Source organism: Daphnia pulicaria, chromosome 10 (genome assembly GCF_021234035.1).
Source record: "Daphnia pulicaria isolate SC F1-1A chromosome 10, SC_F0-13Bv2, whole genome shotgun sequence".
NCBI lineage: Eukaryota > Metazoa > Arthropoda > Branchiopoda > Diplostraca > Daphniidae > Daphnia > Daphnia pulicaria.
In genome coordinates, this window is record NC_060922.1 from 4197486 (window position 1) to 4223787 (window position 26302).

At 38.6% G+C, this 26302-nt stretch overlaps 3 protein-coding genes and 3 long non-coding RNA genes across 12 annotated transcripts; 2 read left to right on the forward strand and 4 right to left on the reverse strand.

Moving 5' to 3' along the window:
* The first annotated feature begins 321 nt into the window (after nt 1-321).
* On the forward strand, nt 322-1793 carry LOC124314470 (estradiol 17-beta-dehydrogenase 8-like). The gene is made up of 7 exons (XM_046779682.1): nt 322-493; nt 634-756; nt 822-862; nt 926-1081; nt 1152-1333; nt 1397-1524; nt 1596-1793. Exons 1-7 carry the CDS (start codon nt 445-447, stop codon nt 1685-1687), a joined length of 771 nt encoding a protein of 256 aa, XP_046635638.1. The 5' UTR covers nt 322-444; the 3' UTR covers nt 1688-1793.
* Nucleotides 1794-2721: 928 nt separating this feature from the next.
* On the forward strand, nt 2722-6318 carry LOC124314495. 4 transcript variants are annotated; one of them, XR_006911243.1, is made up of 8 exons: nt 2722-2956; nt 3108-3240; nt 3302-3430; nt 3753-3931; nt 4005-4123; nt 4538-4639; nt 5036-5152; nt 5644-6318. It is a non-coding gene; the product is annotated as an uncharacterized LOC124314495 (long non-coding RNA). The 4 variants fall into 4 exon arrangements; XR_006911242.1 differs by having other exon boundaries at nt 2723-2956; nt 4005-4104; XR_006911244.1 differs by having other exon boundaries at nt 2724-2956; nt 3162-3240; nt 4005-4104.
* Nucleotides 4798-25562, reverse strand: LOC124314518. The gene is made up of 3 exons (XR_006911277.1): nt 25552-25562; nt 11384-11386; nt 4798-4927 (listed from the first exon to the last, which is right to left on the reverse strand). It is a non-coding gene; the product is annotated as an uncharacterized LOC124314518 (long non-coding RNA).
* LOC124314512 lies at nt 7605-9227 on the reverse strand. The gene is made up of 3 exons (XR_006911271.1): nt 9178-9227; nt 8569-8665; nt 7605-7954 (listed from the first exon to the last, which is right to left on the reverse strand). It is a non-coding gene; the product is annotated as an uncharacterized LOC124314512 (long non-coding RNA).
* LOC124314443 (serine proteinase stubble-like) lies at nt 12127-22549 on the reverse strand. 3 transcript variants are annotated; one of them, XM_046779630.1, is made up of 10 exons: nt 21205-22549; nt 19388-19590; nt 18158-18433; nt 14656-14841; nt 13705-13781; nt 13511-13611; nt 13341-13440; nt 13112-13280; nt 12874-13031; nt 12127-12811 (listed from the first exon to the last, which is right to left on the reverse strand). In XM_046779630.1, the coding sequence occupies exons 1-10, from the start codon at nt 21207-21209 to the stop codon at nt 12656-12658; spliced, it is 1431 nt and encodes a 476-aa protein (XP_046635586.1). In that variant the 5' UTR covers nt 21210-22549; the 3' UTR covers nt 12127-12655. The 3 variants fall into 3 exon arrangements, with proteins under 3 accessions (XP_046635586.1, XP_046635585.1, XP_046635587.1); XM_046779629.1 differs by lacking the exons at nt 14656-14841; nt 18158-18433; nt 19388-19590; nt 21205-22549 and adding exons at nt 14132-14303; nt 15503-18109; XM_046779631.1 differs by lacking the exons at nt 14656-14841; nt 18158-18433; nt 19388-19590; nt 21205-22549 and adding an exon at nt 15427-18104.
* Nucleotides 23539-26256, reverse strand: LOC124314458 (mitochondrial folate transporter/carrier-like). Of its 2 annotated transcripts, none has more exons than XM_046779665.1 (7): nt 26011-26256; nt 25151-25368; nt 24926-25079; nt 24669-24863; nt 24426-24600; nt 24207-24352; nt 23539-23822 (listed from the first exon to the last, which is right to left on the reverse strand). In XM_046779665.1, the coding sequence occupies exons 2-7, from the start codon at nt 25326-25328 to the stop codon at nt 23609-23611; spliced, it is 1062 nt and encodes a 353-aa protein (XP_046635621.1). In that variant the 5' UTR covers nt 25329-25368; nt 26011-26256; the 3' UTR covers nt 23539-23608. The 2 variants fall into 2 exon arrangements, with proteins under 2 accessions (XP_046635621.1, XP_046635623.1); XM_046779667.1 differs by lacking the exon at nt 26011-26256 and adding an exon at nt 25800-25877.
* Between the last annotated feature and the right edge of the window lie 46 nt (nt 26257-26302).

The window sequence follows — 26302 nt, forward strand, 5'->3', positions numbered from 1 at the left end:
TGTGACAAAGATGACCTACTCTGATTATCTCTCTTTAGTCTTTTCTCATGAACAAGCAACAAACCGTTACTAAAAAATGTTTAATAATACCGATGCACTGGAAACCATTTTCTCCTTTAAAGAAATAAAATTAAATGAAAGCTCATGTTGTTGACATGACCTTGGATTGAATTTATGTTTATTATTACACGTACAGTATTTGCATTAAACTCATTTACAACATTCAGGTAACTATAAAGTAGTACAAACCGATGTTGAAATTTGAAAATTGTGTGTTCCTACTTGCTATTTTTACTTTAAGAACACAGGTGGCGTTGGCGTCCAAAACAAAGTTCTTTTTTTTCGTCAGTCGCCATACAGCATTTTCTCCCTATTTTCTAAACGTTTTGCATTGAATTTTCTTCTAGTTGAATTGTTACAAATTGTTCAATCAAAGTATAATTAATGGCATCACCAATTGGATTGCTTTCAGGGAGACTTGCCCTTGTAACTGGTAATAATTTGATAGTTATTACGACGACCTGGTGTATCCCTTTCAGCTCCTGCTCGCGGCAGCTGTTTTGAAAGCCTGTTACTTTGTCACAGTGTAATTTAATGTAAAACTGCAATAAACTAAAGTAATGTTCTTCACAGGTGGAGGAAGTGGCATTGGCAGGGCGGTTTGCCATGTGCTTGCTAGAGAAGGAGCTAGAGTAGTTGTGGCTGACCTCAATTCAATTGCTGCTGAAGAAACGAAGAAGTATCTTGATGACATGGGTATGTATGTACCTACAACATGTATTTAATGTATGTATGTTTTAATGCAATTGCAAATCAACCAGGGGGACGAAATGAACACTTGGCACTCCCAGTGGATGTCTCAGTAATTATTAATACATTTCCCCACCATTTCCCAACTAATCAGATTATTGTTTATTGAGAACAGGTAGGCAGGTCAGTTCAGTCTCTCATTGTTGACATCAGAGGAAAGTTCAACGCAGCTCCCTCTGTAGTTGTTAATTCAGCTGGGATCACAAGAGATAACTTTTTGCTCAAAATGGATGAAAACAGCTGGAATGCTGTCATGAATGTTAACCTCAAGGTACTACACACATTTGAAAACATAGATAATGAGATATCATTTGACTTATTTTGTATACTGTCTGTTGTAGGGTACATTTCTTGTCACACAAGCTGCAGCTGCTGCTATGCTGGATGACAAAATTCCAATGAGCAGCATAATAAATATTGCCTCAATTATTGGGAAAACTGGTAATGTTGGTCAGTGCAACTATGCTGCTAGCAAAGCTGGAGTTGAAGCTTTTACAAGATCTGTATCAAAAGAATTGGCAAAGTATGTATTATTTAATTTCATTGGGTTTGAAGCCCTTAGTAATTTCAACTTTTTCGCTGAAAGGCACAACATAAGATGTAATGCTGTTTTACCTGGTTTCATTGAAACTCCAATGGTTCAGTCTGTGCCTGATAAAGTGAAAGAAAAATTCAAAGCTTTGATTCCGTTCGGTCGTATGGGGCTTCCTGAAGGTTAAAATATTCAATTCTCAATATTTCTATAATTATAAGTAAGACTATTTTTTCTTTGCTTGAAATTTTAGAGGTGGCCGAAGTGGTGCTATTTTTAGCTTCAGATAGAAGTAGCTACGTCACCGGTAATTGCATCGAAGTGTCTGGAGGATTAGCAACGTAAACAAGAGAGAAGCTTTCCTTTATCGTCATCAGTTTTGATTTAAGAAATTATAGATTTATTGTTATACTTATACTGCCAAGATAAATACTAAGGAGTGCAGAATGAACATTTGTATGCGCCTGAATTTTCGTTTTCAGTCATTTTTTTAAAGTTAAAGTAAGGGTGTGCTGAGAAATTTCGCCCAAAGCCTAGTTTGATGACACGTTTTTTTTTTTTTTTCTGAAAATTCTTCTTGGCCAAAACGGCAATATCAAAACGGTGATTACAAGTGTCTGTCAATCACCAGAATGACCAGAAATATCAATCTTTAATTGTTTTTTTTAATGAGTACTAAATAACCGTCCTATCTGCACGGTGGGTTTTAGGACTTTTCATTTTTTTTAAACTTTTCATTGCAGTTTCATTCGCTGTCATCTCCAAAGAATAAAATTTTTGTATTATTAGTCGTACCTGGTTTCTCTCTCCCTGGTGTACCTCCTGGTCCAGCCCAGGCCCGGTCGCGCCTTGAAGTGGCCTCGCGAACCCCTTGACTCTTCTGCTCTGGCGTAAACTGCGGCGAAGGCTGGATTCCGTTCCAATTCCCGGTTTAATCCGCGTTGGTCTTCGTCCATAGAGCTGGAGTCTTCCTCCGACGAATCACACGGACGGATCCAGCAGAGTTGGAGTTCCTCCTCCTCAATTGGCCTCCTCGGCCGGATTCTTGGAGCCGCTGCTCCAGCGGGAGGCTCAGGCCTCAGGCTCGCATTCACTGATCCTACTGATTATGACCGCATTCAACCCTATCGAGGTTATGATCACCATTCACTCCTCGGACTTGCCGATTTCGCACCAGTCAGAGTCAAACTAGTGAAATGTCAAATTCAACAGGACGATTCGATTAGTGTCCAGAGACATATTTTCGATATAAAAAACCAGCCATAACCTCTCCAAGGTGCATTTTGGGATCTAAGGTGTTTTTGAAAAGTCTTTTTTCTCGAAAATAGATGGCGTGTTATTATTTTGTTTTGGTTTTTATTAGTCGTCTGCTTTTCTTCGTTTGGAGTTTTGGCTTTTAGACATGAAGAATACGAAGAGAACTGTTATGACATTCGTTACTGTTTCTTGTCTTGCAATTTATTGACTATTTAATACTTAATAGTGAGATCGCGGTTTTCCATAAAATTGAAACCAAAATATTACAGACCTGTGGTGACTAATGCAAGGCCTCTAAAAGAAAATTCTCGGCCGACCGTTATCTTCTTGTCTTCATTCGTTCTTCAAAACACCCAGGTGAATACACAACAGTTTATTTAGGATTTCTTGTAGTCACTCTAGTCACTCTAACTTAATATATAAGAAAGACCTAAAACCATTTTCTGTTTTTTGTTAAGGAATTACGTGACAGGTTGTATCATATACTATTGAAATTCACGTGTTTTAGGTGTGTAATCCTGGAATTTTGCTGATTACTAGCTCCAGTCAACATTTGTTCTAGTTGTAGATGCATTTTTCCATAACACTTTCCCGCCAGAAGCCGTTCTTTAGTGGACAGTCGGAGGATCGAAAATCTTTAAGTAAGAGGCAAAAATCTTATTTTTGTTTAAGTTTCCTTTAAATTTCCAACTCGTTTAACAGCTCTGTATGATTCGTGCCGAAGATCGGGAGTCGGCCACCGATGTCAATCTACAACGCAGTTTCTTAATTGGAGCTGGTGTTTCCTGGGATGTGTTGTTGCGGATTTGTTACACTATCATGTTCAAAAAGGTAACTGTGTTCATTAATTTCTCTTTTAGAAAGCTTCAGATTAAGTAATGGAAGACCAGAGAATAGATCCCTTTGTTTCAGTATTGTAACTTTCAGTGAAATCTGTGGATGTGTGGTTTTACATTATTTGATTTTCATCCTTTTAATTTTTTTGTATTAATTGTAAAACAAGTTTACTATAGATTTTTCTGTAAAATTTCTAATATCAAAATAATTTTGAGGGATTTTGGTGATTCAACTTTACAGTCTTTAGACTCTTTAGTCTTTACTCCTGTCATCTTGCTTGCTAATCTTATGCAAATTTTCTGGAATATGGCGCTAGGTAAAATTGTGTCCGCCAGGTGGTGGAGTGCCTGTTCGTGAGTGACGAAGCCGCCATTTGCTTTTGAAACAGCGTACGGGAAATTCTGCCAAATGACGGTGTTCTTCGCTTTTACATTTTAAAAAATGTTTCCACGCCATTCGACCAAGTTGAAACGAAAGTGAATAATTCTAAAGCATGTAAGTGAATTGTGCGAGTTTTTACTTTTCGAAAAGTTCATTTTCTAATCTCTTTTAATTTATTTTGTACAAGCATGTCGAAGATCTTGCCTTTATCCACGTGATCGCTGCCATGAAGGTGTGTCTACTATATTGCAAGACGATAATGTGAAGAAACCAGGAAATCTGAAATGGTAATAATGTACTTTTAAGGTAAATCAAGTAGGTTGTCACTTGTTTTCGACATCAAGAACAAAATACTATCTTATTTCCGTGCTTCCAAATAAGACAGCTTTTGTGGAAAGTTTGTTGTCAGTTTCTAATCAATCAGTATAAAGAAATTGCCCTTCATCTTAAAAAATTTAAAGAAAATTTCACAAAGTGATCTTCGGTCATCTTCATTGACTTCTTGTAATCTAAATTTAAAGTTTCATTGCCTCAACTACAACATGTTGCAACCACTTATTATACAGTTGCAAGCTAAAGTGAGCACTATTCCAAAATAGTGTATTCTTGTAGTTTTGAGGGAATGTTTAGTTTAACTTTATCCCTTTCATTAGATTACATCACACGAGACGAGAGATTCCTTCTCAATATTAATTTATAATTTTTCAATTGTTTTAACAGCATATCTGAGTATGAGCTGCAGCCAGTTGGCGGAAGTTGTGAACATGTTAGCTGTTGCAATCAGTTTGTGAGGCATCTCATGCAGAAACCAAAAATGATAAGGTAACTATGTTCATTTATTTATCTTTAAGAAAGCTTTAGATTAAGTAATGGGATACCAGAGAGTAGATTTCTTTGCTTCAGTATTGTAACTTTCAGTGAAGTCTGTGGATATGTGGTTTTACATTATTTGATTTTCATCCTTTGCAATTTTTTTTTCACAAATTGGAAGTTAAAAGAAAATTTTCACAAAGTGATCGTTGGTCATCTTCATGATATCTTTTTCTCTAGTAATCTAAATTTGAAGTACATCATTGCCTTAACTACAGTACATTGCAACCATTTATTGATCTTGCAACCATCTGCAAGATACAGTAAATATCATTTGCATATATTTTTTGTGTTTTGCTTTGCAATATTTTTATTCGTTTTACTAATCTACTTGAATTTTGTGACAAGCATGTCGGAGATCTTGCCTTTCTCAACGTGCGGTGCCGTGTCAACGAGATGTCTCTTTGATGAGGTCTCTACTATATTGCAAAACATAAATGTGAAGAAAACAGGAAATCTGAAATGGTAATGATATTTGTAAGATAGATCAAGTGGGTTAGGTTACCATTTTGCTTCAACTGTTGACCACTTCTGTGTGCCACCTATGCGTGATCTTTGTCTAGAGTTGACTTCAGTTAAACATTAGATTTAGATGAAATCTGGCTACTTCCTGCTTCTAAATAAGACAGCTTTTATGAAAAGAACATCAGCTTGTGAAGAGTTGTAAATTACTTTTGATCAAACAGAACAGAAATTTCCTTCATTCTTAAAACTTGAAATGAAATCTTCATCTTTGGTCATCTTCTTGATTTTTTCTCTAGAGTTTAATGTAAATTTGTAGAAAATCTTTGCCTTACTTACTAAGTGCTTGAAATATTTATTTTACGATTGTAAGATTAAGTTAATTAAACATCACTTGCATTTTTTGTTTTTCTTTGTAAATTTTATTTTCTGGTATCTTTTTTCACATTTCAAAATGTTATTGGTTCATTAACGTTTTGTTTTTTGCTTTGTAGGATTCCATGGTCAGTTTGATGTATGAGCTGTTTATAGTGTTGCTGTTTGGTGTGAACCGGTTTGCAGTCATTTTCCACCTGAGAGATGCGCTGAAACGGAGCTTCGTCAGACTTGCAGTTCAACATCATACTTCGATGTGATAATGTCTATGTTTGGGTCCGTGCAGTGTTGAGCTGTTGGGCAAACAGTCAATGTTGTCTGATGGCTGTCAGACATATTTTGTCGGTTGCATTTTGTCAACGTGTCGTCTCTTGCTACCTGTACTGGTGTTGAGGTAGTGCTTGATGAACAGTATCATTTTTTCAGCCGTTATTGCAGCCCAAACTGGTGAAAGATCTTTTTGCATCAAGTAAATCTGTCTGTTTTTTTTTTTTTTTTGTTTTGTGTTTTGTGTTGATGCAGTGTTACGGAAGTTGCATCATTATTGTGTTGAATTGTCATTGTGACTGCACTTAACCGTTTATAATTTAGAAAGGGGGAAAAAAAAACAGAATTATGGGGAATTTATGTCAAACAACTAATAAACATGCTTTCGGGATCGGGAAAGGAATGTGGAGGTTGTCGAGTGGGAGGGTAATGACTTGAGTTTTCATATCTCAAATTATAATGAGGTATGTTGAATTGTACTGATGCGAAAAATGTGGATAAAACTTATAAATCCACAAAAACTCCTATAATGTTACAACCTATTTAATTGACTGAAAATCGTACAACACTTAGAATCCTCCAACCTTTTACCTAATTGATCTATTATCCCATAACTCTTGTTATTACATCAAAATACCCAATTAACCCATATCCCTACAACATCAATATTCCTTCAACCTATTACCTAATGTCCTTGTAACCACAATTGATGTATGATTGTAAGTTATTTGGATAATATAATGTAAGATAAAAATTTTGTAAATCTATTACAATTTTATCCACATTTAACGTATTAGTATATTGAAACATAGCCCAATACAATTTAATTTATGAAAACAAGTCAACATCCTGCCAATAAACAACCTCTACAAATATTTCCCAATCTCGTAAACATGTTTATTATTTGTCATAAATTTTTCATAAATCTGTTATTTTTCCCTTCCTAACATGTGAACGGTCAATTGCAATTAAAATGACAATTAACTATATAATGGGAAAATGGCCGTTACACAAATAACAAATAATTATTAATAAATATAATTTTCAAATGATATTATAAAAATTAAAATTATAAATATGTTGACTTTATGTAACAATATTGAATAATAGTTTTCATTGTAATATTTTTGTTTATAAGTTAGGAACGGATTTATAACAGATGTATGAAAAATAATATAACATTCAAGTTTTCGAGATTGGGTAATTAGTGTAGTGGTTAATAGTTGGCAAGATGTCGATTTGATAATTTCATATTTCAAAATATAATGAAGTGTGTTAAAATGTACTTAATCGTTAAACATTTAAAAAAATTAAAATTACAAAAAATTTTATGTTGTAACATATTATCTAAATCATAGAATAATTATGTAAACAAGAACGTTAGATAATCGGTTGAAAGCATATGGATGTTGTAGGGTATTTTGTTTTGGATCGTGGGTTATGAAAGTACTAGATAAAAGGTTTAAGGTTTTAGATGTTGTATGTTTTAGGTTAATTAGGTATTACGTTTCAATATTACAATATTGTTGTGGATTTATAAAGTTGTTATCCATCAGTACATTTTAACATACCTCATTATATTTTGAGAAATGAATACTTAAGTCACCACACTTCTACCTAACAACCTCCACGTTCCTTTCCCAATCCCGAAAGCAAGTTTATTATTTATTGACATAAATTCCCAGTAATTTTGTTTTTTCCTTTCCTAAATTATGAACGATAAACTGCAGACACAATGACAATTCAACATATTAATGATGCAACTTCCGTAACCCTGCATCAACACACACACACACAAAAACCAGCCAGATTTACTTGATGCAAAAAGATCTTTCACCAGCTTAGGCTGCAATAACGACTGAAAAACTAAATGATACTTTTCATCAAGCACTACCTCAACGCCAGTACAGGTAGCAAGAGACGACACGTTGACAAAATGCAGCCGACAAAATATGTCTGACAGCCATAAGACAACATTGACTGTTATGCCCAACAGTTCAACACAGCACGGACACAAACATAGAGAAATAACACATTGAAGTATGATGTTGAACTGCAAGGATGACGAAGCTCCATTTCAGCGCATCTTTCAAGTGGAAAATAACTGCAAACCCACTTCACACCAAACAGCAACACCACAAACATCAAACTGACCATGGAATCCTACAAAGCAAAAGAACGGTAATGAACCAATAACATTTTGAAATGTGAAAAAAGATACCAGAAAATAAAATAAAATTTACAAAGCAAAAAAAATATGCAAGATATGTTTAACTTTAGTTTACATTCGTAATATAAATGTTTCTAACACTTAGTAATTAAGGCAAAGATTTACTTCAAATTTACATTAAATTATAGAAAAATGAATCAAGAAGATGACCAAAGATGAAGATTTCATTTCAAGTTTTTAAGAATGAAGGGAATTTCTGTTCTGTTTGATCAAAAGTAATTTACAACTCTTCACAAGCTGATGTTCTTTTCATAAAAGCTGTCTTATTTAGAAGCAGGAAGTAGTCAAATTTGGATTACTAGAGAAAAAAAATATGAAGATGACCAACGATCACTTTGTGAAAATTTTCTTTAAACTTCCAATTTGACAAAAAAAAAAAAAAAAAAAAAAAAAAATGTGAAGGATGACAAACAAATCATGTAAAACCACACGTCCATAGACTTAACTGAAAGTTACAATACTGAAGCAAACAAATCTACCCTCTGGTCTACCATTACTTAACCTAAAGCTTTCTTCAAGAGAAATAAATGAATAAAGGCCTAGTTACCTTATCATTTTTGGTTTCTGCATGAGACGCCTCAAACTGATTCAACAGCTAACATGTTCACACCTTCCACCAACTGGCTGCAGCTCATACTCAGATGCTGTTAAAACAATTGAAAAATATTAAATTTATATTGAGAAGGTAGTGTCTTGTTGGATGTAATATAATGAAAGGGATAAAGTCAAACTAAACAGTCACTCAAAACTACAAGAAAGCACAATCTTGGAATTGTGCTCACTTTAGCTTCAACTTATCATAAGTGGCTGCAACATGTTGTAGTTGAGGGCTTGAGGCAATAATATACTTCAATTTAGATTACTAGAGAAAAATAAATCATGAAGATGACCATAGATCTCTTTGTGAAAGTTTTCATTACATTTTTCAAGTTGCAGATAACATTTCTGTACTGATCGGTTAGAAACCGACAACAAAACTTCCACAAAAGCTGTCTTATTTGGAAGCATGATTTAAAATGTCACTCTTTTCGACATCAAGAACAAAATGCTAACTTACTTGATTTACCTTAAAAGTACTTTATTACCATTTCAGATTTCCTGTTTCCATCACATTATTATCAAATGCAATATAATAGAGACCCTCTCAAAGACGCACCTTCATGACACGGCAGCGATCACGTGGAGAAAGACAAGATCTTCGACATGCTTATACAAAAAAAAAATTAAGTAGATTAGTAAATGGACTTCAAAAAGTCAAAACTCTCAAAATTGACTTATAACTTGCTTTAGAATTGTTCACTTTCGATTCAGCTTGGTCGAATGATGTGGAAACATTTTTTAATGTAAAGCGACGAACACCGTCATGAAGCAGAAACACATTCCCGTACACTGTCTCAATAACAACTGGCGGCTTCATCGATCATCATTCACGAACAGACACTCCGCCACCTGGTGGACGCAATTTTACACATCTAGACAAGCGGCATATTCCAGAAAATTTGCATAAAATTAGATTCAAGTTGACAGAAAGTTGAATCACAAAAATCCCTCAAAATTATTTTGATATTAGAAATTTTGCAGAAAAATGTATAGTAAACATGTTTTTCAATTAATAAAAAAAAAATAAAAGGATGAAAATCAAATAATGTAAAACCACATGTCCACTAGTGTTGGTGATATTCATGATATTTAAGATATTCGATTAATCGATACATAGTATCATGGTATCATGATATATCGGCGAATCGTTATCATGAAAAACCGCTGAATATGATGCAAAACAAATAACTAAGAATCTATTCGTACAGTCTTGGGGGTATGGCTATAGTCTCGGCTAGTGACGCAGGGTGTCAGAGTTCGATTCTTTCCGGGGTCAAGTGAAATAAAATTTTAGTTTATTCAATTTACATCCCCTCGGGCAATTTAGAAAATCTGATGAACGAATATCATGAAATATCAAGAATACTAGGCTTTCACATATGAAAGCATTAAAATAACTAATATCATTGCGTACGTCATGGGTAAGTGGGTATAATCTCGGCATTCCACTCAAAAGATTGATAGTTCGAACCCTTGTGGAGGCAGAATCATTCACATCGCTTTCATTTTACAAGATCTTGTGAAAGAATATAAAAATATTAAGATGACAAAAATTTCAAAGAAAATATGAGACATCCATTGATTGTTTCTACTCCATGTTCATGGCTTTGTGGATATAGCTCTTGGTTCCTACCTGGGAGTCTGACGAGTGCTGTAAGTTTATTCATTGAAAAATCGTCGTCATCTTCCCGCTTTCGTCTATTTGGAGCGCTGCTTTTTCCCTTTAGCTCTTCCCATACCTCTTTGTGATGGAGTTCTAAATGTCTCCATTGATTTGGCGTGTTCTTGCAAGAACCTACAGTTTTGCAAATAACACAAACCCAATTGACTTTTATCCTCTTTCACTTCCTGGAAATATTGCCATAGCCCATATGGCACTTGTGCGACATTTCAAATTGACGACGACGACAAATCGCGACATTTCAAGTGACTTGAACTGACATTTCAATTCAAACCACTATCACAGACACAAACAATAGGCAGAAGATAATCAGGGCAGGTAGAACGACCAAGACAAAACGAACGATCAAGAGTTAATCACGAAAAAAAAACTTTCTATTTTTACCGCTAGATGGCGTTAATTCGATACTTCATGATACCACGATATATCATGATTCTTGATATTCAGTCCGACGATGCCGATTCGGTGATATATCGATGTATCAACATCAGTATCACCAACACTAATGTCCACACTCCACAGACTTCACTGAAAGTTACAATACTGAAGCAAAGGGATCTATTCTCTCGTCTCCCGTTACTTAATCTAATAGCTTTCTAATAAAAGAGAAATGAATGGACATAGTTACCTTTTTGTGAATTATTTCTGGTTTCTGCATGGGATGCCTTACACACTAAATACAACAGCTTACTTGTTCACACCTTCCACCAATTGGCTACAGGCCCTACAGCTCATACTCAGATGCTGTTAAAACAATTGAAAAAATATTAAATTAATATTGAGAAGGAAATTAATATGAAAGGTTAAACTTTAGTTAAACAGCCCCTCAAAACTACAAGAATACTCTATTTTGGAATTTGTACTCATGTTGCCATTCTAATATCATAAATGTTACAATGGAATCTACACTTAGCAAGACTTCCTAACTAAAAACAGTAAGTCTAGTTTAACCCCATGGAAATTGTATCGTAAAACCAAATGTCCATTGAAGATGCAACACAGTCGATTCTATAACAGAATAGGATCTAGATCTACTCTGTCAACAATTGACTATATTTAAATGGGAATCAGTTGACATAACACACTTACTTTTCCTTCAAGTGTTTCTGCATGGGTTGTTGATACGTACATAGTACATACCGATACAAGTAGCAAGCAACGACATCACATCAGTTTCAGGCCACGTAATAACTGATAAGGTTATTAGGCAGATTTGAAATTGCAGGCTAGATCTCCTGTAAATAAACATGTAAACATTTGACGTTGAGCAAACCATACAGTCTCGTAACGAAACAAAACCTTTTGACTTAACTTTCATAATGGAACATTGTAATACGTCCTCACTGAGTGTTTCACTGTTTCGGAAACGAATGACCAAATTTATGAATAGAAGGAAAAACTGGAAAATATACAAGGTTGTCAAATCTTTATTTCCTGCAACAAGAATTGTTTTTAGTTATTTTCTTTTCTTTTCAACAAAGAAACATGCCAGGGGTTCAAATTTTCTAATGGCTAATTTTCGCTAATTTTTGTAATTGTAATAAGCCCGCACGAATTGTCAGCTCCCTCATATTATTAACTAGGTTTTTCTATCTGTGTGCACAAGTTTGTACTAAATTCGCCACAAGAAAACGATGTCATGTCACTACATTTCATTTCTGGGTACTTTTTTAAAATATTTTTCCACACTCCATTGGTGTTCGGAATATAATTTCACCAACCTCATTGCCATCATTCAAAAATTTTCTTCTGAATAATATTGCAAGATTTCACGCCTGATCTACAGTAATCAGCAACGAGCCGCGACGACTTGCACTAAATTGGTGACGTGATGATATGTGTATTTGCCAAGACGTCTTTTTTTCCCCATTTATTCGTTTGCCTTAACAGCAGCATTCAGAAATATGGTATTATTTTGGAAAATGAGTTGCCTCTTATGCACACACACAGACACGCACAAAATGTTATGGATGCACAACAGAAAAGATTTGTTTCGACGATGTACGAGATTTCGGTATAAGGGGAAAGAAAATAGGAGACAAAGAAGGCACGATTGCACTGCATGATGAAAGGCGGCACTGGAGGGATCGGGACATTCTCGAGGCTATGATTCATTGGGGAAAGGGTGCGCTGAATCAATTCGCAGGTGATTGAACTATTTACAGTGTGTCACGGAATCCTGTCCGTTAACTATCGTCGGGAGCGTAAATAATTGAAAATAAACAAGAATAAAATAATCAAGACAACACTAATAATAAATGGAATTATTTGTTTTTAAACATTAGATGGAATTATTTTTCGTCTTGGGCGAACTGTTATTCGATGAAGTTTGTGCTTGTGGTGATGAAATTGACTAGCGAATGTTTTGCTGGATCCAGTCAACAAAATGGGGAATGTTGGTATATACTCCCGGCAGTGACTCCCGAGCGCACCCGATGCCCCACGAGACCAGACCAATCAGGGTAGATCGACCATCCTTATCAATCGTCAATGGTCCTCCGGAATCACCCTGTAAATGATTTGGTCAGCAATCTTGATATAAAAAGCTTGCGATTGGCATTCAATATTTACTTGGCAAGAGTCACGACCGCCCTCCTTGTAACCAGCACAGGTAAAGACATTATAGATAGTCTCCCGCCGGCCTGCATCTTTATACCATTTCTGGCAATCACCGTTGTCAATAACGCGGACGTCGACTGCTTGCAAGACGTCCGGCACTGTCGCTCCACCTTTAAATCAAACAAGAAAATTCCCGTTGAGGAAAAAACCAAAACAAATTTAAAACATCAGGAATGAAAGGATAAATAACCGTGAGTTGTGCGACCCCATCCTGTAACGGTTCCGGTTTGTCCGACGTAGTTGGAGTTTGCGGGTGGTAGACACACAGGAATGATGTGCTCCTTGTAGACTACGTCGCGTTTAAGTTTCAATAAGGCGATATCGTTCTGGAAGTCAGCCGGATTGTAGTTTGGATGAACCTGTCGAACACAAAAGATTTAGTTTACTCCAATTCACAGTGATTATTCAGTTAAACGCACCTCTTTGCGATCGATATCGTAGTCCTCATGAGGTTGAGGCTCGTTGGTGTCTTTCATGTTCCATTCGCCCAGTCGAACTCGAATCCCCGACGTGGCCGTACTGCGTTCACAACCAAAAACGAGAGTGAGATTTCCCTTCCGTACAGCTTTAAGGATCCCGATGTTGATACCTGTGTACGCAGTGAGCAGCTGTTATCACCCAGCGGTTGTTGATGAGAGCACCACCACACGAGACCCTCCTGGAGAGATAACTGGTCTTGACGATCGACGCCTGCCGCCACCATTCATATTTGGAGAATGTTCATCAAAAATTAGTTTAGCGATTCTTAATAAATGAAATTGTTGGGATTATTTTTCATTTTACCTGCCATGGAACTTTTCCGAAGCTTGTATCGTGACCACCGACGATTCGATTCATACGAGTGTAGGTCAGTCCGCATTCTAGAATCACCAAATAGTTTGTTAAGTTTGGGCTTTTGACAGATTTTAAAAAGAAGAAAAGTGAAAAAAACAAGCGTTGCTGGCTCCCATCTTCGGCGCATTAAAAAGTACACAGTGACGGTAAATAAAATGTTGAGCAATTGTGTGTGTGAGACAAAATCTACAGTTCGACAGTGTTTACGCTAACTACGTGCTGTGTTCCATAAATCCGGATGGCTTTGCGTGTTTTGTTTGAATTTCCCGCGTTGGTGCAACATCTCTGTAGATGTTTTATATCTACTGTTTGCTGAGCCGATGGATGTGCGGTAATCACAACTCGTGCATTCTCCAAGGCACGTAGTCAGCCCTACCACTGGGTCTGGTGTATTGGGTGGACGGGCTGCTTGAACTGGGTCGAGTCGGTCTCAACAACAGGTTGAAAGACGGTGGTCGGAAAAAGACCAAAGACGGACCGTTCAACAGCGTCGGTCGTCGCGTCGTCACGGAAGTCGTGGTAGTAGTAGTCGTCGTCGTCGTCGGAGCTGATTATATGATGTGTTTTGATTTGTTATGTGTCAATGATTTTGATTACGTCAGAACCCACCCAAAGAATGATTTAAATATACAAAAATAAAAAATGAATAAAGAAAATGTTTAAGAAAAGAATAGAAAACTGCACTGAGATCAAGGCCATTGGCTTGTCACAATGTGTTTGGGAAAAAGTTGACAATGATGATTGACATGCGATACTACTATTCAAAGTTACAAAGTCTTAAAAAAATGGCCAAGGCCAAAATGATTTGGGTTGTTGACGTTTTGTCCGAAAGTCAAGTCAATTGTTTGGTTATTTCTTCTTTTCGTCCGAATGGTTGGGGGGTGAAGGAGGACAACTTACTTGCGTCATTCAGTGAAAAAACCGGTGCCTGGACAGAATTTTCATTGTCGGCGGATTTGGGCACGCAACACTGCCAGAGAGGGCCGCCGTTGCAAACATCCTTAGTTACACCACCTGCGAGGGTGCAGGCCAAACTCAGGCCGCAATTGTACTTGACACCCTTGTACTCGCAGCTAGGTTGTATCACTAAATTTGGTAGCCATACAGACGCAAACATCAGCCAGGCATTAACAAAAAAACAGAAAATAAAAAAAAGCAAAACCACAACAAGCACAGACTGTGCGTTGTCAACGATATAGTAGAGAGCGAGGGAAACCATCGGTACGCCAAACCTTAAAAGAGGAAAAAAAAACCAACGGAGAAGACGCCGAAAAACCCTAACCGACTTTCTCCTGAACGCATATCGTTCTCACTCATCAACCTCATGTACTAGCCGTCATGTACTAAGGTAGGTACAAATAAAGAAAGTCATGTGATATAACTCTATGGCTCTATCCATAGTAGACCAGAATCAGCCTCACGGCGAGCTCGTGATGAAATGTTTTCGCTTTCACCTCTCCCCCAATATCGCGCTGAGAAAACGGGAGCGCCGGAGTGGATCGGAAATCCACATCCGTGATCGCCATATAAAAGAAGGAGAGAAAAGAAGATCTGGCTATGATATGCAAAGCCAGTCGGGAATCTTCTTCACCATAAAAAAATACAACCGTAAAAACAAACAAAAAACAATCGTCCGTCGTCAGGTAGCGTCGGAATACTATGGAAATGAACCTTTAAACTGTCGATGAACAGTTGGTTTCTTGGTACGTTTGTTATGAGATTGAAGAGGACGTTGTTCGTGATTGAAATGATTGCCAGGAGGTAGATCTGATGGAAACTTGATTGAATTCTTTGGGGGCCTTTTGACGGGTGGCCCGGGGAAATTCAAATGAGAAGGGATCTGCTGTGGCGGAAGAAGAGGAGGTGGGCCCTGATTATGAAAATTGCCTCCGTGCTGATTATAATGATGATGGATGTTGAAATTGGGCTCTTGATTATTGAAGAAATTTGGCACAACACCGTTGAATAAAGGCTCGAATGGTTTCAGGAAGGTGTCGACCGGATGAGGAAACCGACTGTTTTGCTGTCCATTTGGAGGCCCTCGACGGTTGTTCGGCGGAGGACGAAAGGCCAGTGGAGGAGCGGATTCGCCGACAATTTCATCGTCATCCTCCGGAAAGACGACAGTTCCACTGTAGAGCTCGGATTCGGACTGGCTCGTCAACTGGGCCCTAGTCGTATCCAGGTCAGAGAGGATGAGTAGGGCACAAATGAGAGCCAGCACGGCCGTCAAGGGAGAAATCCGCAGGATGTTCATTCTTCTATTTGGCTGTGGACGAACGTACAAATGCACTCAATAGGGAGGGATGGGTCGAAAACAATGTTGGAGGTCACTATTGGCTTTCACGCCGAATCATCCGAAACACACAATTGGAGAGTGTCTGGGGTTGGCGAGAGCGGACAAACTATTCGATCTTTCCCGTAGTCGCTACTGAGCTCGACTGATCAAACTCAGATGGAAACCCCCCACTTTATAAAGAAGTACCGCAGTCGAGAAAGAGAGAAGGCGAATGAAGAGGAGAAAGAAGAATATACAACAGAAAAAAAGAACACCACCTTATTTTCAACAACAATCTCTAACTCAAGGCCCTGCTGTTGGGTGTGTGTTTTTCGGAGGGAGGGAGGGTTTCACTTCCAACACGAGAGAAGAGGAGGTCGGCTGCGTTGGTTTTCTTTTTCATGCCTTCAAGAGGGAAAACGAATGAGTGGGCAAGAAACTTTCACCTTCTGAACGTCGCCGGCGCACTATACTCGGGAAAATTCGTTGTCTGCGACCAGCAGCAGATGAGGCAAGGAAAAAACAAAAACAATGGGCTGCATCAGATATGCAAGCAGGTAAAGAAGGAATACGGGCAGGTGTTTTTTGGGTCAACTTTAAATCGATTTTTAAACAAAACTCGAGGCTTTACCCCGAATTGTGCTATCGCGATATGTAAATTATAGACGCAACAATAAATATATTTCCAATCATCATTTGTATAAAGTAGGCAAACAGCTTCCAGGGAAATATAACAGCAGACGGGCGGGTATTAAAGCTACCAGCCAAATCTAATGGGTGGAAGAAACTCAATTTCCCTTTGCTTTTACTTTCCCTCAAATTCCCTGAAAATGATAGTTGTTATAATTCTTTTATGAAATATAAACACAGTCGATTAAAGATTTGATTGCATATATGTCGTAAAAACACCTTCATTGAAAAAAGGGAAAGACAATTTGGTCTTCCGCAAAGGTGGCAAAATCAGAATAATTGCAAAATACAAGAAATCAATATGAGAAATGACTTGGTTAAGAATTTCAGTCACATTGCACATATTACTTGTGACAGAATGAAGGCAGAAATCTAACCCATATATCATATCGATTTCTAGACTTTCATCTTCTAGATCGTTTCATTTTCCCCTCGGGCGAAATAATAGTACGACACAAGGTGTACGGTGATGAGGTCTGTTGTCCTAGGAAGAAAGAGCTTTCTTTCACCAACTTTCTGCCTTCATTAATGCCAAAGACAAACCACCTCTTTGGTTGATGGGAAACAAACGCATTTACCACTCGCGATTCGGGATCGACCTAGCTTTCTATTCTATACTACATCTGTTTTTTTTTCCTTCTACTGAAATTTTCAGGTACTTTTTTTTCTATCTCACTTTAGAATAAATTGAACATACTAGGACAAGAGAGAGAAAGAGATTAAATAAATTAAAAGAAGAAAGAGTTGGCTTCATTTCTTGACCTTCAGTAGCAGCTGGGAAGTACCACTATGATCCCGCGTCCGCTTTTTGTGTCAAAAAAACAAACATTGAAAACTTCACAACCTTGTGTCCTGCATAAAATCTATAGAGTGAACCGATCATAATCTGGACGGTCACCGGATGGTGTCTTATTTAGGTTAGAGCCGTAACTTTCCTTTTCTCTTTTTGTATTTCTAGTCTATGTGTGCTGTCCCTCTTTGCTTCTTCATTTTCTCTTTCTTTCGTTTTGATATAATCTCTTTTCATTCCTGTTTCATGGACGGAAAGATATCGCTAGGGGTCTCGACTTTATGGTATCAAAATTCAATCAAGGGGATATTATTAGGTCTGTATATTGTGCTGGGCAGTAGAGCCTATCCCGTTTCACACCATCGGTCAGCAGCTGTTATGAGCTTTTATTTTCAGAACCGTTTCTCCCGAGAATCATGGATCGGAAGAGAAAAAAAAAACCGTGAGCATCACGAAATTCTCCGTTAACTCATTATAATTGCCTATTTGTTTTGATGCTTTCCCCTTCTCGTTTTCTCCTTCATCTCTTAAAAATGGCTCCTACCAATGGTTTTCTTTTCTCTCTCCTCGTATCGTTAACAACAATGTTGCTGAATAGCTGCAATTATATTCACAAAAGAACTCAATCAAAGTGGGGCACTTACATTTGTTGATGGTTTTGACCATGTTACTGAAGATGCCACGCGCATCGCTCGTGTTGCGGATGGTGGACTGCTGGCCTGCCTCCGACTCGTCATCGTTGGCCAATTTTTCTTCTTTCCAGAGATTTTCAGTGACGACCTCGTTGTCACTCGAGTCGACCACAGCCAGAGAAGTCGTCGGAGTAGCCGTGGTAGTGGTGGTAGCAGACACTTGCTCTTTCTCTTCTCGGCCGCCTTTAGTCGGCATATCCTTCAGCGTATTGGCGTTATCCCCACTCACTAAACGCACGACAAAAACCGTTATTAAATATCGAATAGGGAAAAAAAACGGGTGATAAAAATTACAAGAGTGACTAGTTTTTTCTTTGCCGTTCCAGCTGACGCATCGCAATAAAAAATAAGAGAAAGTCACGTGTTCCATCCCCACAAAGACTTCATTTTATTCCGAGTTGAATTGGACAACTCACACATGGATATATAGAAAGTAAAGTATGGATAATAAAAAAAAAGTATGCTAATAGGCTTGTGGCGGGCGGCGCATGAGAGTGCCGGATTGGACAGTTTAGCTAAGGTACAAAACCATTTTTACGACATTCTGGCGGGGGGATCGCCTAAAAGCGGAAATGCGACATCGGAAATATAACGGGCCCTAAACTTTCGCTTTCTTTCTTATCGCTTCAATTGAGAGTGAAAGTCTCGGTTAAATGCAGACTGAACGATACATACAGTAGTCTAGCTTTTGTGCCGAAGATAAAGAGGTCTAGTGAAAGAGTGAGATAAAGAAAGATTTGGGTGGCGTGGGGCCCTTGCCATCGTACTGGAACATAAAGTAGTTAGGTAACAAATAACAGTGTGAAAAGCGAAAGGGAAAGCCCGGTAGTGTCAACATCCCATGGAATATCTCTATATTTCACTAACCTCCACATACAGACAAGATTGAAAACTAGAATTTGTCGTCATCATTTTCCGTGGTAGAGAAATCTTGCTAATAATTTGGCGATCTTAAATTTACTTTCTATTTCTTAAGATTTTCTTCCAACCATTTCACCCGCAAAGATTTCTATTTCATTACGTTTCTATGCAAGAAATTGCATTTGCTATTTATAGGACGTTCAAGAAACCAATAAAATGTTATGAGAAGATGGGATGAAATATGAGCTGGTAACGGCGGTTTTATCGTGCGATTCTTTTCAAATTTGTTTTCCCGACATTTTTAGGGGTTGAAAGATTTACCTTGAATGGCTCGTGAGGTCTCGTCCCGGCCTTGGGAAGTCACATCGTCGGCATCGTTAGCAGCGGCCGAGACCCAGGATGATGATCGGCGGAAACCCGACCGAAAACCGGTGCGGATGGCCGGATGTTGCTGCTTGAGCGCTGAGGTCGCAGACGCTGTCAGCGCAACTAGCGCCAACACTAAGAGAAAGTACCCGGATATCCTGAAAAAAGAAAAAAAAAATCAATATAACAAAAAATATGAAGAAATCAAAGGTGCGATTGCGTGAAAAAATCTGTTGCATCAGTATAAACAATGAGGCATCTAGTGTCCTGGGCACGGTTCCAAGTTTCATTTGATTTCTCTATTGGTCAAGTCTCGATTAATTTGCGATGAACGCCCATCTGTCGAAACTGCGAATGGTCAGACAGTAACCATCCTTGAAGCGACAAAAAAATTGGCGAGGAAATAACAACATAACCACATGTTCAACACCCTTGAATCAAATTTCAGGCGGGAAATTAAAATAGTCGCGGTTGGCGCGATTAAGTCAGCTGAGAAAAAAAAAAATTCCTCCACAAACTTTCAAATCAGTTTAAATTTAGATTTTTCCTCTCCTAGCAGGCGCGCCATCTAGCGAAGAAAAACAGAAACTTGGAAAACAGATTTTTGTAGATAGAAAGTCGTTCCGAACCGCAACTGGTACACACCAATAGAGTGCTCTGTTTTTGAGGGAATAAAACACCTCGATATCATTCGGAAAACGGTTCATAGCGTGTTGACATAAAGAGCCATAACACAAAAGAGATAAGAGAGAATTTAAAAAAAAAGTTCAAACAGAATAGGTATAATAAGAAGAAAAGAAGGAAAGAGAAGAGAGAAAGAGAAAGCAAACAAAGTACCACATGACCTAAATACTGTTTCGTCAATGGTCGTCTCTGAATATCCACTTACAGTTGCAAATGAGGTCGGAAGCTCTTTTAAAAGCCATAAATTGTGAAAAAAATTTAACACCATCCAGCACCATCGCTCCTCTTATCAAAACATTGCAATAATCCAGCGATCTGGTGCCGTTCGTGTGGAACGCAATTCTTCCAAAGATCCGTGGCCGACTTCAATAAGTCCTTGGAAGGAGTAAAGTAAGTCAAGCCAGCGACCTGATTGCTACTAACTAAGCTAGACGCCTTCATTTGCAAAATAGGAAAATAGTCGTTGTGAGGAAACGTGGAGACACAATTGAATACTAGATTCGCTTCCCGATTTCGGTCTGATTATTAAAAGGGCGTCAATGGAGGAGGAAAAATATGACTAAAGGTCGACTTTTCATTTCCAGGATGACTGATGAATAACGATTGTTGTTCCAATACGGATGCTAGGCGTCGGCGAATGACGCCGACGACTGTTAATGCTCAATTATGTGGTTGACGATCCAGTTCACAAGCGGTTGAGTCATCACGTGGGCGCCTATGATGTGCAAACGTGCATCCGGAGAAAGTCTGGTGGATGTTTAGAAATGTTTTGGCAGAAAGATGAATAATAATAAGAAAATGAGGAAAAAATAGGCAAACGATGATCAAGAGCTTTCCCCAAAACGGAGTGGGAAACGGTTTGACGCACGCAAGGATGTGAACTGAATTTCCCATGTGGACTGGATTTTTGGTCATGCCTTCACGAACGCGACACAGTTCCTCTTTCACGCGCTCAACCAACAAACGACCGAAATAATTGTCACGATTTGAGCAATATGGTTGGCACTCGCTATTAATACGGCGACACTTAAAAGGTAAATTTTCAAATCAAATGTAAGATTGTGAAACTGACAAGTGAACTGACTTACCGCATGGTCAGAGTGGAATGAATCGTTTAACTTGAAACAGGTGAATGTCGGTTGCAAAATCACTAGGCAGAAGATCCAGTTGGGTAATGTATGAGTAGACGTCTTTGAAGCACTTGTCTTGGTAGCGGTAGACGACGGAATGGACTGTCTACAGGTAGCGGATCGGGGAGCAGACCTAGAAGAACTATCTAGCTGGATCGGTCGGCTCAACTGTTGAACTTGGCTGCAGGTCGAGCCATTGAAGAGTGAGATCGACTGAGAAGAAGAGCTCGAGAGACCGATATTCAATTGGAGAAAGCACCGTAGATAAAGTATACACTCCCACCGGTGCTCTGTGCAATGCACGGAATAGTGGAAAAAGTATACTACGCGCCCGTGTCTTCTTCTTTCTCCACCATCAGCAAGCCAACCCTCTCACTGGAGGAGTGCTCTCAGCAGGAGAGATTTTCGCCTCGCAGGCAATGGAGAAAGTTTTCGTCCTCAATTTTCTCCACAAAACTCCCCTTTTAGTTGGTTAGTGTTGCCTTTCTTTCTCTCAACAGATACAGCGTTTATAAACTGTATTTTCTCCTTCTGCTGGAACAACACGGAAGAATTCACTACATCCTAAATCCTCAAACGTGCCGATGTCACCGATCATCCGATTCAGCACAGACATGCAAATGATGCTGACGAATTACGGTTCCCGCATCGAAAATAATTAAGGTGCAACTCCAAGAGAAAGCTTCAAAACAAAAACGACGGATGAAATTGACGACAATCAGCTTTTGGTTTCCCACTCGGCTGAATAGGCGGTCGCGGAGGCAGGGCTTCGATTTGGCTTGTCGAAAACAAGTTAGAGATTTGACCTAAAAACAAATGGCAGAGAGAATACGAAATGAAAGGTAACTTAAAAAACGATAAGCGGAAGTGGCTCATCCGTATAGAAATCGAGAGCATTGCCTACGGAAGAAGAATGACCAATCGCGTGTCGTGCGGTCACCTGCTGCTGAATCGCAAAATCAAATTTCAGGTTTTTGACAATTTTGGGAAATATAGGTTAGCAGACAATTCTAGCATAGTTATGTTTGAATGCGATAGAAGTTCTGGTCAAAACATGTTTAGCCGGATTTTCTAGCCCCCACAACTGCATCACGGAGGGAAAAATTCCTGTACTCCTTCAGAGTGGATTCATCCGTATAGTAGACGTCACGGCAAAAGGGAAACTTTTTATGTTTTTTCGATTTCTGGGTTAGCAGGACAAACGAAATGCAGCTGGTTATATTTTTGTGTCCGTCCAGAAAAGAAGTAGGTTGATCTTCTTTTCTTCGTTTTTCTTGTCCTTTTTGAGGCTGCTCATCCTCCCCCCTCCTTCTCCTCCCCCTATTCGCTTGCCCCCTTCCATTTCTGGCTCCTCCTCACCTTCCCTATATACCAACAATTTTCTCCTTCCGCCCCCCTCGGCTCATCTTTAGACACCTGTTTGCAATACCTGTGGCTCACCATCGATACTATAGAAAAGTTGGAAAAATAGAGGAAATTTCAACACGCAAAACGTCCATTTGACACCCTCCCTTTCGCAATCACCCTAAGGGATTGGCATTGTTGATTTGTTATCCCATACCCAGTCGGACAGCGGGACCGACAGGAGAATGAGGATGTTGCATGATTCACTTTCTTTTCCCGACTGGAAGGCACCGCCTCCACGCTCCGCCAGGTCATCCCTCACTTCCAGATTCTTTCTTAACCTTGATACTTGACCCATATTTCGCCCTTAAAAAAAGGAAGAAAAAGAAGAGAGAAGAAAGAAAATGAGCCAGGGCTTGTGCCGAATGACCTCATTCAACGCCAGACTCTTCTTTTCTTCATACTCCACGTCGTAATATTCCAATAACACCGGCGCGTGTGTCTAGCCTCACAATCCTTTCCCTAGTCCAACGCTTTAAACGGAGTAAAAGTTCGGTTTCTTCAGGATGACCCGGAAAAAAAAATCTATAAAAAATCAATTATGGCGCATAAAGAATTAACAATAGAAAAGAATAATGCGCTTTCTCCCTTTCCTTATCACACAAAGAAAAATTGGGGAAAGTCATACTTCGGAAAGGTTTCAAACCACTAAAGCCCATACAGGTTGCAACGATTCTTACGCAATACTATGCACGTTTCATGGAGTCACCTGAGTCACGTTTTCGCCTCATTCTCCCTTCTTTCACCTGCGTCACCCCTTAAAACTCCGTCTGCAAATGGATGAATGAAAGTCATTAACTTGAAAAACGCAAAATACTGATGACTTTGAAGTTAACTCACTTTGTAGACGAGATGAAAACTTACCGGTTCGAAATCTTCATCTTGTCATTAAAGAAACAACAACAAATGTATTCGACTTCACTCTAACAGGGAAGGAAACATACGACTGGAATTTGTGTTAAGTTTTGGGCGTTAAGGATGTTGATGAGCTTGCATTTTGTTTAGCTGGGGTTTGATCCTTGTTCTCGGTTGGATGATTCCTTGGACCACTGGATAGGGATTTCAACGCGTGGGATACATTCTCGTAGACGACGAATGTTAAAGCCGTGGCCGGAGTGACCCTCAGTAAGTTAGGGAGCAATCCCTTGTAAAAGCCTCTCACACCCTCATGCCTGAAATTATAAGAGAAGAAAAAGCTGTAGGTCACTCCACACCACTGTTGTAAAGCCACACTACCTCAATTATAGACACAAGATGACGTCTCCCCGCGAAAATGACAAGACAAAGGCACAAAGAGGGCAATGCGAGATTCGTTATTGATCTTAATATGTACAGGAATTTCCAACTAAGATTAGCCCGGCATAACGAGCCGTACATAAACAAAAGGGGGGATTCGGTTGTACTCGATTCTGCGCAATTTCTTTAAATCCTAACTATATACAGATCACCGTTCTCCGGTGCACATTTCATAAATAAGGAAGACCAGGCAAATATTGGGCGTGACGTGGACCATGTAGGGCGACAGGCCTTTGTAAAAGCCGCGGACACCTTCGTACCTCCACGTCTGCGATATCACATCCATGACGCCCTTGTAGTCGCGGTATTGGTCCTGTAATCTTGCTCGCACTACTTGGTATGGGTAAGTAGCCGTTGCGGCAAACAATTTTGACAGGGCAGCAAACGACAAATATTCACTTGTGGCCTAGATAAAGGTGATAAAAAAAGTTTTGATATTAAAATTCAATTCTTCCTATCATCTATTGGTCATAACTTACCAATTTTGTGTCAATTGGTAAATTTCGGTAATTATTGTAACTATTCTTCATCTCTTCGTAAGCCATGAATTGGAGGGCACCATGTGAAACACCGAAGATTCCAGGCACGAATCCTTTGTACAAACCGCGAATACCTTCATAGCGGTACATCTTGACTAGAGCATCGACCATTCCCCTAAAAAAAAAAAATGATAAAATGAATATTTCGAACACAATCATCGTAAAATATAGATAAAACCTTACTTGTATCTTTTTTCTTCAGAGAGTTTGACTGTTTCGGGTCCGTATTGTAGACAGAGACGAGTTTTCACGACCCATATAGGATTTGTCAATATTTGAGTCGCTACACCTGCTTCAGCAGCCGCTAACATGTGTTTTGTAGGGCTTAATGCTACAGTGGGATCTCCATTTTGCATTTCTACTTTGATGGCATTGTAACTGTAAAAAAATATATATATATCCATAAAAACTCAGAAGTGATCTATTTTGAAGCCACTTACAAAAAGAAGTAGGATCCCCAAGCGCATCCAGCTCCACAGACATTGGGTGCAACACCTCTGTATAAACCGCGGATCCCCTCTGAACGAGTTATACTACATATTGCGTCATATAATCCAGAATACTGAGGTCGTATACTCAGCTGACCGTCACTAACTGAAATAAGAAATCATACAAATTATTATTTTAATAAAAACAACTCAAAACTAGAGTGAATGTAGATTTACCTGCAAATCTGATTTTGATCAAGTCCAGAGGATGAAGAATCAATGTGGATGCAACTCCACCAGATATTCCTGCTATAAGATGCTCATACCTCATGTTCGATAAAAAAATGGAAACTCTTGAGCTAGCATTGGACATGCCAAAGCTAGAGTTTGTCTTATCCATGTTAACTTGTTGCATTTACAATGGGTAAAATCGAAAATGTTACAGACCCAACATCCTGGATAAATGAGAAAATCAACAGTTTAGTTCAATATATTCCACTTTCTTAGTTAGGAAGACACAAACTCTAAACTCATATTTTTACAGACAGCTCTCATATATAAATATCCAGCTTTATTTATCTTAAGATTTGTCTACAATCTATTAAGACGATAAATGATTGAATACAAGATCATGGAACTTTGCAAGCCTCAATGATAACCTATTCCTCAACTAATAGGTAAAATGAAATCGTAACATCTTCACAAGTATCAATTTATTCCAGCTTACATTGACTAATCATGCAAAAGGATACTTATGATACCACTGTTATAAACGAACAAGAAATTCAAAAGTTCAACTGATTCATAAACATTTTAAATAAACATTTCTAGGGCGCCTTTCAAAAAAACCAAAGAAAGTTTCAACCACAGATTTCTTGTCAATTACTTTGCAATCAACTCCTTCATCCTCCCAGGCAATAAAAGCTTAACAGTGTTCAAAATTTTCTGTTTTAGTCATGAACAGATTGCAAAGAGATTGAGACATGATGCAATCCTTATTACGCTACATAAACAAAACGTGACTTTTAGTTAAGGACTAGTACATGATCTACGAAAATTACTTCAAATTCCGTTAGTAACAGCATGGGATAACATACCTGAGAAAAAATGGCCAGAGACACGATGCGCCTTGTATCAAGGTTGACGAAAGATTGAATTGTTTGAGAACGTCTGTAAATGAAAATAATCCGGCCTTGGAATGGTTCCCTGAATAGTACGTAACGTTTCACGGAAAGTATAATAATTGGCCTATGGGTCAAGGACTTGCGTAATAACTAATGTATGTGACTGTGTGCTCAGGCGCAGGCGCGCAGCTGCAGACGGAAATAAAAACCTCGTCTGCTCGTCCACTGTTGCCAAGTATGGATTTTCAGTATCACTCTTCGCAGC

What these genes read in the sequence shown, in the direction of transcription:
- LOC124314470 (XM_046779682.1), top strand. Translation starts at nt 445, where the DNA reads ATGGCATCACCAATTGGATTGCTTTCAGGGAGACTTGCCCTTGTAACT. An exon ending in TCATGAATGTTAACCTCAAG is followed by an intron (nt 1,082 to 1,151) that starts GTACTACACACA and finishes TGTCTGTTGTAG; the next exon opens with GGTACATTTCTTGTCACACA. An exon ending in GTATCAAAAGAATTGGCAAA is followed by an intron (nt 1,334 to 1,396) that starts GTATGTATTATT and finishes TTTCGCTGAAAG; the next exon opens with GCACAACATAAGATGTAATG.
- LOC124314443 (XM_046779629.1), bottom strand. Translation starts at nt 16,012, where the DNA reads ATGAACATCCTGCGGATTTCTCCCTTGACGGCCGTGCTGGCTCTCATT. An exon ending in TCGGAAAAGTTCCATGGCAG is followed by an intron (nt 13,612 to 13,704) that starts GTAAAATGAAAA and finishes TGGTGGCGGCAG; the next exon opens with GCGTCGATCGTCAAGACCAG. An exon ending in GCGGTCGTGACTCTTGCCAA is followed by an intron (nt 12,812 to 12,873) that starts GTAAATATTGAA and finishes AATCATTTACAG; the next exon opens with GGTGATTCCGGAGGACCATT.
- LOC124314458 (XM_046779665.1), bottom strand. Translation starts at nt 25,328, where the DNA reads ATGCAACAAGTTAACATGGATAAGACAAACTCTAGCTTTGGCATGTCC. An exon ending in GATCAAAATCAGATTTGCAG is followed by an intron (nt 25,080 to 25,150) that starts GTAAATCTACAT and finishes TTCTTATTTCAG; the next exon opens with TTAGTGACGGTCAGCTGAGT. An exon ending in GTGATATCGCAGACGTGGAG is followed by an intron (nt 23,823 to 24,206) that starts GTACGAAGGTGT and finishes TTATAATTTCAG; the next exon opens with GCATGAGGGTGTGAGAGGCT.